The sequence below is a fragment of the Ictidomys tridecemlineatus genome, chromosome 3, assembly GCF_052094955.1.
Source record: "Ictidomys tridecemlineatus isolate mIctTri1 chromosome 3, mIctTri1.hap1, whole genome shotgun sequence".
Lineage (NCBI taxonomy): Eukaryota > Metazoa > Chordata > Mammalia > Rodentia > Sciuridae > Ictidomys > Ictidomys tridecemlineatus.
The window spans coordinates 133,503,686-133,525,862 of record NC_135479.1 but is presented as its reverse complement, the minus strand read 5'-3'; the positions used below and the strand labels follow the sequence as shown (position 1 = coordinate 133,525,862).

The window sequence follows — 22,177 nt, the reverse complement described above, 5'->3', positions numbered from 1 at the left end:
CCTACCAAGTACCATTATAAGACTAAGTAGTAGAGGTGAGATTTAGCAGGACCATAATTTGCCTGGTTCAGTTCCATATTTCCAGGATGCCTTCCTGAAATCCTCTCCAATTCTCACTTTCCTGTCCTTGCAGACACCGCTAGTATCAGTTGCCTTGTGGATAAACTACTTTATTAATATTTGTGTCCTCTGGTTGGGATGGATTGCAGGATTAAAAGTAGGGTTTCCAAATACCCTCTGCTCTACTTTCTGTCTGACATGCTCCACAAAGGCCCATGTATTAAATGCTAGTTCTCTAGTACTATTGGGAAGTGGTGGAAACTTTAAGAAGGGCCTAGTGAGAGGTCATTAGGTCCTGGACAGAGGACCTGCCCTCAAAGGGGACTGAGGTACCTCAGTCTCTTCCTACTCTCCATTTCATAGTTCAGTCCTGAACTATCAACTTTGTTTCTCCATAGGCTCCCCGCCACAATGTACTTCCTCACCACAAGTTCAAAAGAAGTGAGCCTTTCCTCATAAGTTGATTACCTTAGGTATTTGTTATTAGAACACTAACGAACACACTATTGACAGTACTTATATCCAAATTCAGCTTAAACACTACGTAAAACAAAGAATAGCTAATAGATTCATAACAAGTACAACCAGTTCACTTACATCTTGTTCTTTCATTTCATAATAATTCCTATATGTACACTAAAAAATAGACAGTATCTGTTTCTGAGGACTTATAAATATGCCAAATATTCATAAAGATTGAATAAAATGGAGCCTATGAACTTGAATTTGGATTTATAGTTTCACGTCCTTATTTCTTAATGTAACATTTACTAAATCTTTGATTTTGAATAATATTAAAATAAATATTTTGTTCCAGAAACATAACTCTAATTTTTTTTATTTTCTAAACTTGGCTGGGCAAAAGGGGTAGTGTATATCTGGCCAACTGTACAGTGAGTGAACACATATAAACAGAGACAGGAATAGAGGCAAGTTGCAGAGCAGAGGAACACCTGGGTGGTCTTAGTGAGAACCTAAGCTCTCATCCTCCCTTGGGCATTCGGTGGTGGCGAGATCCTAAAAAAGCTGCCTCTTGAACATACGGTAGAGTTTTCACCATATATCAAAGTACTTGGTGAATTTTGTGTACGATTATAAAAATGTTCTATGTTGTTATTATACATTTCAAAATGTTATTTTAAGTAAGCAACCTTCTGAAACAAACTGATCTGTATTTTCTAAAGAACATTCCTTGAATTCCAAGATGAACTAGAATAAATACGATATTATTTGGTAAGACTCTTTGTAAAAGTTGGATTTTCCATCTTTCACAAAACCAAAGAGCTAAAATCACAATCAAATCTTTGTTTCTGGGACAATGACATTTTTGGACTTGTACTAGTCGAAAAAATTTGATGTCTGCTACAGGAAACTTTCTAAGATTCTGCATGCCAAGTATGTCAAAGATTTTCTCTTCATCACTGACACTATATACTAATAATGGTCAAATTTCTGTTTACTGGAGATGAGAACAACTATATCCTCTCATCCAAAATAGGACAGTATGAATGTCTACAGCAGGGCAACAAGGAAATAAGACTCCTCAAGGGAACGATCAGTAAATAAGGTAGTTGTTTTACAATGAAAATGGAATAAAACAAAGACCAAACTGATAAGTTGAAGTGAGTTCTCCCACTCTGTAAAAATTTTAAAAATTACCAGAATCTTCTGTTAAAATTATTTATTTAAAATTTCAAATACAAGGGGAAACTGGGATGTTTCTTAACCTCCAAATATGAAAAATATCAGACAAATAATATTTACAGACATTTCTTAGTATCCTGGGATATCTATCCTGATAACATTTAAAATCAGCAGGGAGAGATTATGGAATAAGTCAAAATCTTAGCGAACCTAAGAAAATATTTTTCATAGGAGTAACTGTGAGATAGAACAAGGAACATTAGAATAGGAGCCATTTTCTACTATCAAGAGTCCTTACAAAAATGAATATGGAGTTATGTACAAAGCTAGGAGAAAAGATCATTTTGGCAGCTGGACGTGGTGGGCCACGCCTGTAATCCCAGCAGCTTGGGAGGCTGAGGTGGGAGGATAGTTAATTCAAAGCCAGCCTCAGCAAAAGCCAGGCACAAAACGAGTGAGACTCTGTTTCTAAATAAAATACAAAATAAGGCTGGGGATGTGGCTCAGAAGTCTAGGTGACCCTGAGTTCAATCCCTAGTTACACCCTCCCCCCACAACGCACAAAGATCATTTTGGTAATATTAATATTCTACTTTTTAAAGGCCATTTACTATTCATTTTACTTGTCAGACTGTTCTTAAGCAATACTGAGAAGAACTGTGTGGTATAGAAAGAAGAGTTTGTTTCCTACTCAAATGTTCCACTTACCAATTATATATCTTTTTACTTTTCACAGCTATTCAGGCCTCAATTTGTTTTTTCATCTAAGGGTATATTACCTAGTGATACTGCACGTTGTTTATATGTCTGATAATTTCTATAGGTTAGTCTATGGATATAGAGAATAGAGGATCTTATTTTTTCTAGTTTACAAATTTAAAAAAATACCATTTCTTCGGTTAGGAAGTAAATATTTTAAATATAGGAAGTTAATTAATGGAGAGACAGTTATCCATAAAGAAAATAAAGATAAATTGTTTGCAGATGAAATGATCAGGTAGAAGAGGAGACTAAGAAATCACAAAGAAGCGAATAGAAGTATTAAGTTCAACAAGGGCACATGTTGCAGATCAATATGCAAAAATGCATCTGTATTTCTCCATAATAATAATAATTTTTTTTGCAAAGCAAAATATTAAGGTACCATTTCTAAGAGCATACAAAAATATTAAATGCTTAAGGTAATTTTAAAAATTACAAAATTTTAATACATCATTGAAAGAAATTAATGAAGACATAAGTAAACTAGAGATATACCATATGCGAGAGTTGGCAAACAATGTTGTTAAGTTATAAGCTGTTTTCAGTTTGATCTAGATTCAACACAGACTTGATCAAAATCTCCACAGTCTATTTTACAGAAAAAGATAAGCTAATGATAAAATTTATGTGGAAATGAAAAGGACTTAGAACAAAGTTCTCTTCTGAAAGAGAATAAAGACAATGTACTTTTGTTGCCCGATTTCAAAATGCACAGAAAAGTGAGTGATCAAGATAGTGTGACATTGACTTATGGAGATTATATATATATATATAATGAAATGGGAAAGTCCACACAGACACATACAATTAACTTTTGTCAAAGGTATCTAGGTGATCAAAGAGAGAATAGAGGTATTCCATCCAATTACATTAGGGGGAAAAAAAAGAACCATTGGGAATAAATGAATTTTGACACTTTTTTCAAATCAGGCACTCAATTAACTTGAAGTGAATCACAAACTTAAATTTACATTTTAAAACATATAAGAAGAGAATAAAACTTTGGTACCTCACACAGCAAATATCTTAAGAAATACAAAGTACAAACTTTTGAAGACAAAGTGTTAAATTGACTTTCACCAAAATTAAAATTGCCTGCTCCTTCAAAACCAAAATAATGACAATGAAAAGTTGAGTTACAGATGAAGAAAAAATATTGCTAATGTATTTGTCTAAAGACTCTTATTCAGAATATAGAAAGCACTCCTATAAATATCATAAGAAAATATATTTTAAAAATGGGGAGAATATGAATGGCCAATACATGTATGAAAGATGTTCTACATAATTATTCAAAAGGTAAATGTAAATGTGTACCACAATGAGATGCAATCATATACCATGAAAATGGCTAAAAGACTGATAATACCAGGTACTATTAGAATCAGGAAAAAACTAACTGAACCTGATCCCAGTCTCCTCTCATACATACTGATAAGATGTAAAATGGTGAGTTGTGGCTTTTCTTGTATTTTTTTTTTTGCTTTGTTTTGTTTTTGTTTCTTTTTCCTTTGTTTGTTTTTGTGGTGCTGTGGATTGAACACAGGGACCTGAGCTGGCTAGGCAAGTAATTCATATATCCCTAGCCCTCCATCCTTATATTTATGTAATAGTTTGGATAGGTGATGTTCCCAAAAACTCATGTGTGAGACAATGCAGGAAATTTCAGAGGTGAACTCATTGTGTTATGAGAGACTTAACTTGATCAGTTCATTAATTCACAAATAGAGATTAACTGGGTGGTAACTGTAAGTAGGTAGGTATATATTTTGTTCCTGGTCTGCAGTCTTTTTCTCTTTCTTATTGCTTCCTGGTGCTATGTCCTGAGCTACTTTCCTCTACCACATTCTTTCACCATGGTGTTCTGCCTCACTTCAGACCCAGAGCAATGGGATTGGTCATCTATGGACTGAGACTGCTGTAACTGTGAACCCTCAAATAACCTTTTCGTCCTTTAAATGTTTATTGTCAGGTTTTTTGGTCACAGTGGAGAAAAAGTTGACTAAAACTATTTAATTCAGGAAAAATGAAACTATGTATATACAAAGACTTGTACATAAATGTTCAGAAAAATTTTACTTATGACTCAAAGTGGGAAAAAATAATCCCCTCATACAGGTGAACTGTCAAGAAAGGGTAGTGTATCCATACAATGGAACAGTGCTTAGAAATAAAAATGAACTCTTGATACACATAATGTGAACACACCTCAAGTACAGTGAGTTGAAAAAAAAAAAAACAGAAGCAAGATGTATGTTATAGGATTCCACTTAAATGAAATTCTAGAATAGCCAAAAAAAAAAAAAAAAGAATCTGCATTATTGGAAAACAAGAACGGTTGCCTGGGGTTAAAGGTAGAAGGAATTTACCATAAGGCAGAAGAGAGTTCTGTGTGGTAGTTTAAATCTTCCATGTCTTGATTATAATGAGAGTTACACAGATACATGCCTTTGCCCCAAGTTATTCCATTAAAATGGGCACCTTTTATTACATGAAATCAAATCCCAATAATATGTATCAATTAATTCTATGAACATAGAAGGGGAAGGGATAGAAAGTGAAAAAGATTCTGTGTATGTATGAAAATTAATCTAGCTACTTTGAGTATTGAGCAGATTTACGTTTTTGCTGAACAATCTAGTATCACTTATTTTGGGATGGCAAAGGAAATTTCTCTCAGCATATTCATTAAGGATGTACTGGGGCTGGGATTGTGGCTCAGAGGGACAGTGTTCACCTCACATTCATGAGGCACTGAATTCGATGCTCAGCACCACATTAAAAAAATAAAATAAAGATATTGTGTCCACCTAAAACTAAAATAATACATATTAAAAAAAGAATGTATTAACATGTTAATAATGTCTTAATAGTAATATTCTTGTTTAGTGAATATACTTAAAGGAATTTAAACATCAAATAATAATAATAATAATAATAATAATAATAATAAGTAGTAGTAGTAGTAGTAGTAGTATTTGAGCTAAAATAATAAAAATTAATAATAATTCTCTGTATTAGTCACTCTGAGGGACACAAAGGTTTCAGATACTATCTGAAACTTGGGAGTTAAACTGACTTTGGGGCATACATTGATGGAAAATGGTTACTTAAATGATGGTAGTATAGTAAGAGTATAAAAACTTCCAAAAAAAGAACAAGAAATAATATGCAACTTGATTTTAAGAAGACGAGAAGGCTTCATGAGAAAGATTAACACTTTACCTGGGACTTCATGGGTCACATTTAAATGTGCAAATATTTTCTTCACTTGGGGGAGGACAGTGAAAGCATACCAAGAAAGAGCTTAGTGTGCAAAGCTATAGAGAGAACTAACAAAAAACATAACTTATCAACTGGAAGCCTAGATGCTCAAAGGGGGAGATAAAACTGGAAAGCCAGTAGGGGTTTCAATGTCTTCCTTGTATGTCAATGTAACTGGAGACAGCTTCTTGAGGTTTCTGAAAAGGGCAATTAATGCTAAGGGCAGCACCAGTAATACAACTAATTAATCTGACAGTAGGTATAAGATAAATGGGGGTGAAAAGTGGCTAGAGGAAGAGATACTTGATAAGAAGCCATCCCAAAAGCATGGGTGAGAAATGAGAACTGAATTCAATAGGAAGTGGACAAGAGAATTATACCTTAGACATAGTGGAAACTAAAAGAATTTGGGGATTAATCTCATGGGTATAACCGTGAAGAGGAGATCCAGATCTAAAAATCATCCTCCCCTCCAACCTAAATCTCTTCATTAAGCTTACTTCCATGTCTACTTGTGTCATGACCATACCAGAGCCACGTCCAATGGTGCTTATATGGAGCTACTGCCACCCAAATACTCAAAGATACTAAGATCCAGGGGATTGCAAAGGAAAAAGCATAAGGACCATCTTTGGAAGTCCTGATTTGGAATTGTGGCTTTCCCAGGAATTTAACATGTGACCTTAAGTGGATAATCTCATTCCTGAGCTTTTGAATCTTCATCAGTAATAGAAATAAAATCTTCTGCCTATGTTTAATATTCACAGACATTCAGGAGGTACACTAACTGAAAAGTTCTGTCCAAAGAGGAATTACAAAATATTGTCACCTACCTCTTTGAGCCATGTCTTCCATTCTCATCTTCACACATGATCAGATATTGGCAACTGACATGGGGTGTGGGTACATTTATATGTATATCCACACACGTGTGTGTGTGTGTGTGTGTGTGTGTGTGTGTGTGTGTGTGTATCTCCATCCCTATTGCAAAATATTTAGCACAGGGAATGCTATCAAGAAGGTTCTCTTTAAAATGCCAGCAATGTCTTTTCAGTGCACCCAATATACATGTCATTATAAGAAATTGAAGCACCCTGATGTTAATGGAATGTCTGAAATGGTACTATATCAACACTCCCCAATATAGGTGTCTCTTCAATACTGACACTCACAGTTCCTCTTCTCTGAACCATTAAATATCCCTCAAACCTCAAATCTAAATGAAAAGAAATGATCTATTCTCACTTTTGAGGAGAAACATTTTATGCTAGACGGAGAGATGGTTTGAGCACCTTTAAGGTCTCAGTATCCTGAAGGATGTCTTCAAGGAAATTTCAATAATAGATGATTTTAGAATTTAACATAACCTCCATAGGTGGGATAAATTCACCAACTTCTGTAGTGTGAGCAGAACACTGCTTTCATGTACTATGTGGCAAATATCTGCTCCTGTAACACAGCTGAGGTTGACCTAGATTCTGTTTTAAGATAAGAAAAAGGGTCTAAAGGTGCTTTGCTACTGTGGGCTTGGAATCATGACTGGTCAATAGGTTCTGGCTCTGGCACTTTTAACCTAGGCCACCTTCTCTGAATATTGAAGAAACTACATAACTTACCTCACAGAGATGTGAAAATAATGCATGGGACAAAAATCCGGTGAATAATACAGAAGCATAGAGTTAATATATTAGCTTTTCTAACTCAGCAGAGAGAAAAGATTCCACTGTATCTTTAAGAGGATTTCCAGCCAGAAGGCAACATTTTTCCCTTATAAAGACTTGCTTATAACAACATTTTTCAAGGAACTCAGTTCAGATGGTACAGGAAACACATTATGGCCTACTGCACCATGCAAATTCACTGCTCAGCACATTATGGGAACACAGATATAATCCTGGTCCCCTAAGCCTTGTAGGTTCTGATTTTATCTTTCTTCCTTCTTCTCTCTCCCATTCCCTTCTTCTTTCTCTTCTTTTGTATGCACTACAATGTAAGAACAGTAAAGCAGCTTATCTCCAATATATCATTTTTAATTTTTCTTCAGTGGGTTTAATGTCAACTTCCCCAGAAATTTGCAATTTTATAAAGTATCACTGTTTCCAGATATAAAGGTAACTTTTCCATCAGTGACCAAAAAAAAAAAAAAATTAGAAATAAATAAAAACCAGTGGAAAAGCTAATAGCCCTAACTTGGCAATTATTTAGCCCTCGGAAATTTCCAAGCCCTTTTGCAATTATTAATTAATTAGTGAAGATGACATTCCACTTTACTGAGGTTGAAAGCAAATAAAGAGGTCTAAAAGTTTTCCTCAAATTGAAAGTGGAATATCAAGGAAGAACTAGGATAAGAATTAGGAGCTCATTTCTCACACAAGTAGTTACATCATTAAGCCAAATAGAGTCAATGTGTAGAAAATAAGGTCAACTGTGTCCAGGTGCAGTTGAACAAAGAAATGTTCTCCTCAAAACCAACTGTGAAAAAGCCCACTCCTCCATCAGCCCAGGCACCCACAACACACACAGAATATATTTCTTGTAGCTGTATCAGTACCTTTCTCCCTTTCCCAAAGCACAGACAGATGGCTAAATGTCAACCTCTAGCCACTCCCCTTAATAATCACAGCGAAAAGTACATAATCTGATTCTCATTTTTAAAATGCTCAATTGAATATGATGTGAAAACACGACCCTGTTGAAAAACAAATATTTAAAAAATTTAACAAGTGATATGAAATCCGCCGATTCCCAAAATCTGTAATAGTGTAATAGATCATCTGGAATAACTACTTTACTCACATAGCAAACAAAATGAAGTTGCATGATTTCTGGTGAGTAGTTAATAAAAATTCATTCCATCACCCAAAGCGGGATGATGAAACAGATCCAATGTTAAGGATGTGGCTGGACTCAAGCTCTTATATTGAGGCTTTACAATGAACTCTGATTCTTTTTCCTCTGTTGTTTCTGAATGTTGAACAGGGACTGGCCTGAGGATTCAATGTGGTAACTGGTAAACAGAGCACTTGAAGATTGGCTCAGTATTTCTCATTAAAGGATTCCCTCCAAGTAGATGGGAAGCTTTTATTATCTCCAATGTAAGGGTCCCCAAGTGGGATAACAGCATCCTCAGAGACTGTCTCTTTTCCTTTTGATTATCATCATTTGAGTCAGGTTGTCTTGGCCAAGGCAAAATTGCTTACCTATTAGAACTTAAATGTTGCTATCCACTGTTACAACTTACTATTTTATTTTATTGTAATCTTGACTTATTGCAGTTGCAAAAAAAAAAAAAAAAGCAAGGTAAAGTTCAATAATCTTAACTTATCTAAACTTGTTTCTTTCTGGGGCAGGGGGGACTAATGTAAAGCTACTGTCATGTTAACAAACGCAAGTTGTACAGATTGCCTATTTTAGATAAGCCTGCTTTAAAAAACAAATGCAAAACGCATTTAGTAACATTTATCATCATAAAGAGACAATGCTTTAAAATCATGTAACATTTTAACTTGGAATCTTGATACTGGACAATGATCATGGCTGTCCCACTTTGTATAATGGTTATGCATGATGTTGACAGATTCCTCCAAGCCCTTCACAGGCCCCATCTAGGAAGGTCTCTAGTTCTGTAAGGAACCTGATATTCACTTAGAACATATTAATAGAGCAGAAACTTACATGTGAGAAGAATGGTTTAGTAGACACCCTGAAGGAAATTTTTGTTATGAGGTTGAGTATGAGAATGGATCTGTCTGGAAATTGACAATCTTGTCAAAATTATAGAAAGGAATGAACTATAGATACATAGTCCAACCTTCCATCCAATACATCCCCTCAGTTAAGATTCAGCTGTAGGCTAATGGAAGGTTTTCAAATTCCTGATACCTCACAGTTCTAACTGAAAGGAAAGGAGGGCTCTGTTCCAACATAATGGCTGGAAGCCAGCTCAGTTTCTTCGCCTCACCATTTCCAGTAATTCTCATTGGTTCCTCTGTCATGGTGGGAGTAAAAAATATGGTGTTGGTTTAGTACTAATAGAAAATCCCAGTTGTTGTCAGTGGGATGTTGAGTATTATGCCTTATGTAGAAAGAGGAAGAAATTGAATGCACTGACTAAAAAGGTCAAGGAGCAGAAGATAACTAGTATTCATAAAGGATTTTTAAGCATTCGTGGGTTAAAGGGTGAAAAGTGAGATTTTTCTTGGAGGATCAGTCATGTGAATAAACAAGGGGCAACAGACCAGTCCTGCTGTGCTGCAGCTTCTCTGAGTAAACTCTGAGATGTCTGCCTTGCTGAAATCCTTTTGGCCTCAGCCATCTCCCGAGTCCTTGGCCACTTGTTCTATTCCTGCAGCCACTGTGGAGCCAACACATGGGCACAGCCCAATAGCAGCTCACCTAAAGTCTACCCTGCACACTTCCCACTTACAGATCTGGGAATGTTCTCTATCTGCTAAAGTGTAAGATGATGCATGCTTATTTAATATATAAGCAAATAAAACTTGTATGAGGAAATTCCTGCTCCAAAGAGGCATGTTTTGATGTACAGGAAGATAATTTTTTCTCTTTGCAAAAACAGATTTTCCTGAGATACTATGGTTGATGTGGCTTTTTGGGAGATGATATCCTTTAAGAAGGAGCAATTAGTTTTACCTGCTACTATACAGTAGCCCCACTGATGACATATTTGCAAATAAAATCTCTCTCCTTCCTACTTCACTCTCATCCCTGGGATTATATTTGCTAATGAAACAACAGAGTAGCCTGTGCACTTTGGCCATCAGCTTTGCCTTCTGGTAAAGGTGTACTAAGTGAGGCCCACCTTTTCCCCATCACTGTGTTCATGAATTTCTTACCTTTGGCTGCAGTGGTGGTGAGGGGACTGACACAGGATCTGTGATATAGGTCTTCTTGGAACCAGGGACTGGATACATCCCAGCAGGGTTCTGGTTCCCCATCACAGGAGGAGTGTACCCTTGTTCTCGCTTCCAGGTATTTGGGTGACCTTGCAGACCATAGGCAGGATCGGAGTCATTTCTGCCCCCATAGGCAGACCCTCCTCCATAATAGGGTTCATAATAGCGTCCTTGGTTGGGGGCATAGCCATACCCAGGCTCGGGTTGAGGTCCTGGAGGTGGAACGTATGCATAATCTGTGCCTCCCCGGCTTGAAGGAGGTGGACACTGCCCAGAGGCAGGGACTGGCTGAGTGTTATAGCCATGGGACCCTGGGCCATAAATCTGTCCAGATGAAAGGCCACCCATGTAATGAGGGCTAGGCTGGGCTGACTTCACTTGCACATTGAAGGTAGGCCTTGAAGGCGTCGATGCCGTGGTGTAGGAGGCTGGGACTGGCTGAGGCTGGGGTTTGAGTGTTCCAATTGGAGTCACAGGGATGGGGCCAGCCTGGGGTGCAGGCTGTGGCTTCGTTGCAGACTTTTTGGTTGCTGTAAGAGGAGGTTGGTTTGGGATGACCATTCTCTTGTGTCCTGTGACAGGAGTAGAGACTGGAGGAGAGGCTGTTGTACTAGTAGAGCCCTAAAGAAAGAGAGAGAGGGAGGGAGGGAGGGAGTGGGGGGGGGGAGACAGAGAGAGAGAGAAGAAAAAATGGCAAAGATTATCACCAATGAAACAGAATAAATATCTATAAATTAATAAATATTAATAACTTATTGTTATTTATAATTTAAGATATGTAATACAAATAAGGCATGGTCCTACCCTCAAAGAGATTAATGCAAAGATCAGTTGTGATTCTCTGCACTACCGGTAAACAATTAGAAAAGGAAATCAAGGAGATAAGTCCATTTATAATAGCATAAAAATTAAGAAAACACCCAGGAATAAACTTAATATGGTAAATTACATATGTATATACTATAAACTATAAAACATTGTTGAAATTATGTGTTCATAAACTGAGAGACTTAATGTGCCAAAAATGTCCTTACTAACTACAATTATATATAGATTCATTATAATCACTATCAAAATCCCAATAACATTTTTATAGAAATAGAAAAAAAATCTAAAATTCAAATGGAGCCATAAAAGATCATGAATTGCCAAATCAATATTGAGAATCAAGAATGAGGCTGGATGAACTACAATTCAAATATAGCACAAAACTACAGGAATCTAAACATTGTGATACTGATTCAAAGACAGACAGACCAGGAATACACACTGGGGAAAGTGCAATCTCTTAAACAGGAATCGAGGAAACTGGATATCCATGAGCAAAGAAATGAAAGTGGACCCTTACACCATCAACTAGAAATGGATTAAAGGCTTAACGATGCAAAAGACTTAAGACCTGAAACTAAAAAGATCTAAAGGAAAACACAGAGGTGTAAAGCGTCATTGGTTGTGGCAACAATTTCATGGATATGACGTCAATAAACATGGCAGCCCAGACAATGGAAACAGAAATAAACCAATAGGACTATATAAACTAAAACAGATATCTGACACAGCAAAGGAAACAATCAACAGAGAGAAAAGGCAAACTACAAAATGGTAGAGAATAATGCAAATCACATATCCAATAAGAGGTTAATAGTTAAACTACATTCATCATGAGTTCATTCACAAGACATTAGTTAGAAAACACAACTATGGTTAAATGGCAGAAAGATCAGTAGAGGAAAGGGAGTAGGGGGTGTGGGAAGAGGGGAAGGGAGGGAAAGGTAATGGAGACTGAATTAGAACAAGATATATCCATGCTTTTATAATTATATCTAAATGGGTTCTACTATCATGCATAACTAAAAGGAACCAATGAAATATCTCCCCATAGCAGTCAGGATACCTATTAATAAAAATAAAACAACAGTAATATTGGACAGGAAGTTGGAACTCTTGCACACTACTGGTGGGAATGCAAAGTTATGCAGCCACTAATAGAAAATAGTTTGGAGGTTCCTCGGAAAATTAAAATAGAAATTTCCCTTAGAAATATGTACTCAATACAGTTGAAATCAAGATCTCTAAGAGATATCAGCACTCCTTGTTCACAGAAGCACTAGTCATAATGGCCATCAATAGTTAAATAGATAAAATGTGTCATAATATACAATGGCATACTATTCAGCCTTTAAAAAGATGGAAACTCTACAATATGCAAGAACATAGATTTACTTTGAGAGCATTAGAATAAGAAAAATGCCTCATTCACAGACAAATCATGTATGATTCCACTATATGAAGTATCAAAGACAGTCAAACCCATAGAATCAAGGGGTAGATGGTAGTTGCTGTGTGTTAGGGAGAGATTGAAAGAGGAGTTTTAGTCAAGAAATTTTAGTCAAGAAAGATGAATTAGGTCTAGAGGTCTGATGTTTGATTTTTGCCTCTGGTCAACAATGATACATCATACAGTTCAAATTTTGTTCAAGTAGCAAAACAAGAATGAATGCTATTATCCTGACTTGAGCAAAAGTAAATCTGAATGCCTGCACCAGGAGAAAGATGAGCCACAAGAGGTGCATCTGGCCTGTTCCTGTGTCCTGGCCACACCGACCCTCATTCAGACACACATTCAACAGTCACTATGCGTCAGCTCCTCTACCACATCATCAAGTCCTCTGGGATAGGGAGACATCTACTATTCATCCAGGGATACTAGCCACCTCCCCTAACCTCACAGAGTTCGACATATTGAAGATGCTTGAAAAATGACTAATAGAAAAAAAATGCCATATTAAAAAGTTCTGCGTCTCAAAAAAATACATACATGTGTATTTATAGATGAGCATAATATTTAAATGTGCTTGATTTTCAAAATGAAAATGTTAAATCGTGATAGAAATTCAAGAATTCTTACAAAAATAAAAATTAAATGTCAAAAATATATGCTTGGAAACACCAAATAATCCAAGTAAAAAAGGTTCACTATGTGAATCTTCAATTCAATTAACTGAATATGTGGACCCATAAGTGTTGCTAAGTTTCCTTGACTTTAAGGAATATAAATAAACAATTCCTGGTCTTCACCCCTTCCACATCCAATGAGGTAAAATATATGTAAAACCTCAAGGGGAAAAATATGTATAAATATAGGTATTTATATATATATATATCAAAATACACAATTTTTAAACACATAGTTATGATCTGTAAAATATTCAAAAACATGCCAGAATAGACACAAGAATTTATAGCAGAGTTAAGGAAAATCTTCTCATCCCCCCAAAGAACTTTAGTAAGCAGATATTCCTAGAAGCAGGCAATGGCTCCTGAAACAGTGGTCTGATGCCTTCACTCAAAGCCTTTAGGAATGGAGTTTGTGTATGTGTGTGTGTGTGTGTGTGTGTGTGTATGTTTGTATGCATGCGTGTGCTGCGTTCAACAGAAAAGAGAGAAATGTGTCCAAAGAGTTGCTTCTGAGGAGTAAGGTCTACATTAATTCTTTTATGTGTACTTGCAAACACGACTGGCTTTACTTTCCAAACTGTGGCTCTGAATATCCATTGTGGGGCAGACTTTAGAGCTGCAGCAGTTAGGATGTCTGTCTCAGTGCAGTTACTCAGTCACTGTCTCCATATTTCCAGCTGGGAAATATGAACTCTGGGTTTTTGATGATCTTGAGTCATCAAAGAAAGCAAAGTTTTCCCTCTTTCATTCAATTTTATCTCTAAAAAAATTTTATATCTTATGTGGTTGAATAGAAAAATCTGCCTTAATTTTTTTTTCTAGGTTCAAATTGATTTTTTCATGCCCTTTGTTATAGAAGGTCAGATTCTTATCTAGTACTTCTTTAGGAATGTCTTTAGCATATGCATGTGTGTGTGTGTGTGTGTGTGTGTGTGTGTGCGTGTATACACATACACACATATTATTTATATATATAAATACACACGCACACAGAATAAACTGCTTACTAAGGGAAAACTGCATACATTTCTATTGGGTTCTATTGAGACCACCTTCAGGCAGAAGGGAGAGAATAATCCACCAAGCTAGCATTATCCAGGCTGCTTGAATTATAAGTAAATGACAAATTTGCACCATAAAAGGATAATATAAAAAAATTAAAAGGACGAAAACTATTCAGTAGCCTAGAACTTAACAGACAACTAAATGTAGAATTACAAGATCACCAGGAAACTGCAGATGAGACACATGATTTGTGGAAAAAATAGCTGTTAAGACTCAGGACCCCCCACCCCAAAAATGATGCACTCAAACTATGTCTTCTCAAGTAGTTTACTTATTCATGCTTATTTAGGTGTAGAATAGCCAGGAGGGACAGGGCACTTATCAATGGATGACAGAGTGAGAGCCGTCATCTCCTCTAGGTTCAAGAATACAAGGGAAAGAGCAGTTATTCAACCAAAGAACAGAATTCTGAAGAGGAGAGCACTCAAGAGAGGACTAGGGGCCTTCCTTGGCAGGCAGGTAGAAAGGTTATAATCAGCCAGCCACAGGAAGATATGTGGCACAAGAGGCTTCTGGTATCTCTCAAGGGGCCCTATTTTCATCTTGGGTTTGGTAAAAATGTGTTTTGTCCCCTAATAATTCAATGTGGATAATGCCTCTTTAATCATCATGATAATAAAAAGTCCCCATTCGTTTCCAAACTCCCTGTGATTAGTAGGTACTTTCCTCTCCAGTCCAGAACCACTGGAAATGAAATGTTCACTAAGTGACCCTGAGATTTTTTTTTTTCCAGCACTATCTCTGGACCAACCTAAATCACCAGAAAGCTATATATCTATATCAAATTGAATTGGATATAATGACAAGACAATTTTCTAGTTTTTCTGTGAAATTGCTGCTAATGACAACAGTCAACATGTCATCCTGTATCCTGTGACTAACAATCCTTTTCATCTGACTCAGGACCCCTTCTCATGGATCAAGTTCACATTTTGAAGCACTTGCTATATTATGAAGTTCTCAATTTTCTATCTCTAGACTTCATCTGTATTGTGAATCATAGGCAGAAATATTTAATTGTCTATTCCATGTGTCTCGTTGGATGTCTCATATGCTTTTCAGACTTCAGAAATTAAATTATGATCATCTTCCCTGAATTCTGCTTTTGTCTGATGCTCTTATCCACCCAGTTGCTACTCAAATGATAACAAAGGAAGTCATTCCTGTGCCTCTCCTGACCTTCCCATTCTAGCACTAAATCATAACTCTTAAATATGTCCATATTTCACCTTTCCCACTACTGCAACTCGGATGATACCAACTCCAAGATAACACAATTTTTCATGGGAAATTTTCCAATAGCGTCCAAACTGGTCTCTGAGTGTTTCCTCTTGTTTCCCATCAATGAAACCTTCCTTCTATAGCCAGAGTGATATCTCTGGAATGTACATCTAATCACATTATTTTCCCATTTAAAAGTCTTCAACCTTTGGGTAGCATGATAGACTCAAATCTACCTCTGCTGCCTCTCCTTGAGAATGTCAAGTTATCTAAATAGGATCTTCATTCCAATTCAGTTTGCCATACTCTCTCACTTCTCAGAGACAACTAGGAACTGGTCTCTTTTATTCAAGATGCTTTCCCAATGGCTTTGAAATATCATAGCACACAGTAGGCATTTCAGAAATGTTTGATGAATGAATGAAAGATAGTCTTCCAAGAAGAAATGAATTCCTCTTGACAGATTATAACCAACCATACAAAATTTGAACTATCTAATTTCCCTTATTGACTTGATAATTAAGAAACTGATAAATTTGATGCAAGCTTAATTACAGTAATGTCATTAGTTTCCTCCTTTCTCTAAATAGTTTAATGATTTTATTTCTGGAATTTATTAATACTATTCTCTTTCCAAGAAGCATTTGAGATGTTTATTTTCATTTTAATGGTCAACTGAAAAGTTCTCCTTGATGATTAGTCAAGTCCCCTCAGGCAAGAGCTATGGGGACATATTTTAAATACACTTAGTAAGATAGCAAAGAAACTAATGCATTTTAAAATACTTTTTTTTAAGCCACAGGTAGTGACTGAAATAACAAACAAGTAAGTAATTGAATTAACAAACAAGTAATCAAAGTACCTCAAACTCCAGAAACACAATCCAAACTATTTATTAAGTAAAAATTTATTGAAAGTCAGCCCTGTTCAGGTACTGAACTAGTTACTAGAGCAAAGAGATGACAAAGGAAATCAAAGTTAATGCATTTAGAAAATTATTATTTAATATTTTATGAAAAATTCCATAAGATGAGCAAAAATGATTTCAACTTAGGAAATTTTCTAAAGTAACAGCAGGTGAGAATACACAAAAGCTCAAAACTCCTACATCATATATTGATTCCAGATATATAATGACACCTGGAAGATGTTAAATCATAATGTAAATATTAAAGGGAAAAAACACAGAATGAAGGTTCAACTGGTTATATAATACAATCAAAGCTACCTACAGCAATACATCCAGTGAATGAGAAGTACACTTGGTTGACTTGTTAGAAGGTTAAAAGTACTTCAGTTTCAATTATTTTTTCATAATAATCATTTCAGGTTATTTGAAGAAACTTGATGAATATATGAATTGGAGTTATTCATTTTGGTTATTGCTATAGCAGGAAACAAAGTAAGACACCTATATTGGTTAATTATAAAAGTATATATTAATAGCAACAAACATTTATATAGCATTTTCTTTATGTAAACACTTTGTGTTGAATGTATTTTATCCTCACAACTACTCTGAGACAGGAAATATTATTGCCCCTATTTTCCAGAGAAAGATGGTGAAGCCAAGAGAGATGAATTGCCTATGGTTACCAACTAGCAGGTTGCAAATTCAGGATTCAAACCCAAGTAGTCTGGCCCCATGTCATGGTTTTAAAGATCATTCTACCTCTCTCAGATAATAAAAGAGTCAGAGCAAATGTATAAAAGCATAAAAGGCCTTTTCAGTCTATATAATTTTCCTATTGATCAAGATATGGATATAGAAAAAAAAACATTTACTTGCTAGAAAAAAGACCAACCAAATAAATGGGGCTACACACAGCAAATAATACTCAGTGTCAATATCTGAGAAACAATGGAGTGACATTGACTGTGAAACCTGAGGAGCTCATACTCTGCCCAATGGCAGCTGCTGTAGTGTGTCAGCTGAATGCTATTCATGGAACACGGATCCAATATTCCTATTCTGACTTCAAGGTTTTGCTGAATATTTTTGTTTTGTGAGAACACTAGAAAGCCAAAGCATTTCTGCAGGTCAAATGTAAGGCAGGAGATGCACTTTACCACTTCTTCTCTAAGTTACAAATACTGACAAATATTTGTAAAACCCTGACACGGGGCCAGACTACCTGGGCTTGAATCCTGGATTTGCAACCATAGACAATTCATCTCTCTGGGCTTCACCATCTTCCTCTGGAAAATAGGGACAATAATATTTGCTATCTAAAAAGTAGTTGTGAGAATAAAATACATTCAACACAAAGTGTTTACATAAAGTAAATGCTATATCAGTCACCAGTGAGGCTAATCAGTGTAATAAAGAACTGCTGCACACTAGAATTCCAGAGACCCAAAGAGTATAGGAACTCAACAGACTTAGGTATTTTGATCTTGTATCCTGCTACTTGACTAAATTTGTTTATCAGCTCCAGTTGGAGTTTTGGGGTCTTCTAAATATAGAATCATGTCATTGGCAAACGGGGGTAATATGACCTCTTCTTTTCCTATTTGTATTCCTTTAATTTCCTTCTCTTGCCTGACTACTCTGTCTAGAGTTTCAAGGACTATGCTGAGTAGGAGTGGTGAGAGTACACAGCCTTGCCTTGCTCCTTCCTGTCTTTAGAGGAAATGCTTTCAGTTTTTCTCTGTTCATTATGATGATGGCCTTGGATTTGTCCTATATGGCCTTTACAATATTGAGGTTAAGTTCCATCTATCTCTAGTTTTTCTAGTGTTTTAAATGGGTGCTATACTTGGCCAAATGCTTTTTGGGTATCTATTGATATAATCATGTGATTCTTGTCCTTAATTCTATATATGTGGTTAATTACATTTATCAGTTTCCATATGTTGAACCAAGCTTGCTTCCCTGGATGAAATCCATTCGATCATGCTGCACTATCTTTTAAAAATGTTTTTGTATGCAGTTTGCCAATATTTTATTAAGAATATCTGCACCTATATTCAGCAAGGATACTGGCTTGAAGTTTTTTTCTTGATTGATCTTTGTCTGGTTTTATCCACAGAGTGATACTAGCTTCATAGAATGAATTGGGTGGTGTTCCCTCCTTTTCTATTACACTTCACTCCTGAAGGCAGTCATCAAGAATACAAATAATAAGTGTTGGTGAGAATGTGGAGAAAAAGGTACACTCACACATTGTTGATGAAACTATAAATTGGTACAAGCAATTTGGAGAGAGGTATGGAGATTCCTCAAAAAAACTATAAATAGAACCACCAAATCAGCAGCCACATCAACAGTTAAGCAGCATAATTCATAATACTGAAGATATAAACCAAACTAGATGCCTTACAACAGATAATAAAAATAAAATTTCTGAATCTGTACAATAAAGACAAATGCAAGCACAGATTACCTGTTTCAGTTATAATGCAAAACCTCATTGGCTATTTAATTCATAATTTCTTTCTAGCACTGAACAGGAAAATGACTTAATTTTGCTTTCTTGAACATCCTTGATAATCATCTCCAATGCTTTGAGTTCAGTACTACAACTCCTTTCCTTACCCACTTTGACCATTCATGCTATCTATTCCATAGATGACCCCATGAGTTGGAAAACAACATATTAGATATAGAGTACAGTCTGCACCCTTTTCAAATCTAACTTCATGACAGCATAGGTTAAGCTTTTAAAATAGATTATTATAGACACACCCACTCAAGAGACTAAAATCTGGAAATCTGAAAAGGAGAAGAAAATGATTCCCATCAAAAGCAAGAGTTCAGAACCAGATTTTGGTTCTGTTGTTAAAGCAGAAGAGGGAATCTTACTTGGAGCAGTGGGCTTTGAGTGATAGGAGTGGATTTCAAAGGAGAATTTCATAAAATTTAGAAACTAATTTATTCTTTCTTTCTTTAAAATATTTATGGTAAATCTGTCCATAGGTTGATTTAGTGATATGTATTCAGAAGACTAAGAGATTCTATACTTTTAAACTAATAATCTCATTTCTAAGAATTTAAACTAAGGAATTGACCACAGATGGCATAAATGTTTAGTTTCAAGGATCTTTCATTGTAATCTGTAGAAGTGAAAGATTATGAGGAATTTACATATTACAGTAAATGAGGGTTATTTAAATAAATTATTCTGGTACAATCATATGATGAAAAGCTATGGAGCCATTAAAAACCATTCTGTGAAGATATTTTAAAACATCAATAACTCCTTTCCTTACCACAAATACCAGAAATTCCATGTCTGGGCATACTGCTAAGGAACTGAAAGCAAGGACATACATATTTGCACAGTCATGTTCACATGTTCACATTATTTGTAATAGCCCAAAGGAAGAAGCTACAGCATTCACTGATGAATAAGTGGATAAATAAAATGGGAGCCAGGCATACATGCAACAAAATACTATTCAGCATCAAAAAAGAAGTGAATTCTGACCCAGTTATAACAAGGAGGGATCTAGAAGACATGCAAAATGAAATGACCTAGTAACAAAGGTACAAAATTGCATGAATGCAATTACATAAGGTACCTAGAGTTGTCAAAGTGGTAAAGACAGAAAGAAGAATGCAGCTGCCAGGACTGAAGAGGAAGAACAGGGAGTAATGTAATGGGGTGGCATTTCTATTTGGGAAGATACATCTGTGGACATGGATCCTGGTGATCAATGCACAACAGTGCAAATGTACTCAACAATACTGAACTGTATATTAAGAGCAATTGCAATGGGAAATTCTAGGTTTTGCATATTTTATCCCTGGAAAATAAAAATAAACAACAATAAATAACATGTCAACCATTTCATGTATTAAAATCAGGTTAGGAAACTGTTTCATGTCTGTTCATCAACAAATGCACCATCTGTCTCTCACACAACATATGCATACATATGTAGCTAGAAGGATTTATTCCTGGACTGGTCACAGTGTTTTTTTTTAAGTGGGGTATTTTGGGGGTATTCTGTATACTTCCCCATTTCCCAAACTTCTTACCATAACCACATATTCCTTTTGAAATCAAAGGGAGAAATAAATAACATGTCATATGTATACATTTTTTATGTACAATATAAATATATATAAATGCATAATTATATATCCTACATCACACATATTTCTTATAAATATATAAATTAATACATATTGAAAATAAAGTTAAGAAACATTTACATTATTTTACAAACCAAATACCAAAAAAAAATAATAATTAGAGTATTCTAATTTCCATGGCTACATACATAGAAAAAAAAGGAAGAAACAGCCAAAAATTAAAAGTGGTTTAAAAGTATTGTTAAAAGGTTAAAATTTTGCACTGGGCGATACATTTAAGAAAAAAAAAATTGTTTTCATCATCCTCCTCCTCTTCTTTTTTTTTCATATTTTTCACATTAAAGATAGAAATCCAATCATAAATGGTGATTGGAAACTGGTGATGAGTCTCAAACATTACTCTCAAAATAAAAACACACAATTTTCATGGGTGCCACTGAGCTTAAAACATCACATGCTTGATGGGCATGTGAACCCCCCTCACACACACACACACACACACACACACACACACACACACACACACACACAGGAGCCTTCCATGGGGCTCTCCTCAGACAGCCACAGGCCTCAACATCTTCTGTGCATCACATCAGCACTTGCTCATTTCACAGTGCTGTGCTCTGCAAACACACACCACTGCTAGGGACGGGCTATTCTTAATAACTTCTGAGGCAGAAATAGCAGAAACAGTATGGTCTGATGTGGCACTCCAGAGCGGGTTTTGTCTTAGAAGCTTTTCCGTTTAATTAATTCTCACAACACTTCTGAAGGGGTATAAAATACTGTGAAGACAAGCCGTTCCCTGGACAACTGAAGACACCAATGCCAGTATGTCAAGTTGTTTTCTCAGAAATAAAAATCAAGTCAAGTGGGAGCACTTAGATGCTACCTTGAAATTCTTCCCTTCCTATCCCCCAACTATTAAACACAGAAGCAATAATCCAGGTGAGGCCCTGCACTTCCATGTTCATAAAACCAGCCTGTCATCTTGCTGAGTCAAGAGAGCTAGCATTTTAAGGAGTGCCTCCCCCGCCCCCAGATAACTTTCAAATGAGATGATATGTCATCAGGTTTGAACTTGAGAGGTCTCCAAGGTTTTTGTTTATATAAATACACATATAGTATAGTACACCGAGTTCCTAGCATGCATGTGTCTGGAACTGGATAAAATGCCATTGTGATGAGGGTTAATTCGATCTGAGCTTATTCTGTAACCTAGGAATGTAGTGAGAAAGGACCTATTTCC

At 35.9% G+C, this 22,177-nt stretch overlaps 1 protein-coding gene across 13 annotated transcripts in view; it reads right to left on the bottom strand.

Moving 5' to 3' along the window:
* The window catches only part of Lpp (LIM domain containing preferred translocation partner in lipoma), a 644,616-nt gene that overhangs the window by 238,095 nt on the left and 384,344 nt on the right, over positions 1–22,177 (bottom strand). For all 13 annotated transcript variants that reach the window (XM_078043842.1, XM_078043841.1, XM_078043843.1 and 10 more), the window contains one exon: positions 10,584–11,264. In XM_078043842.1, the coding sequence (XP_077899968.1) occupies positions 10,584–11,264 (681 nt within the window). The remainder of the gene's footprint in view (positions 1–10,583; positions 11,265–22,177) is intronic.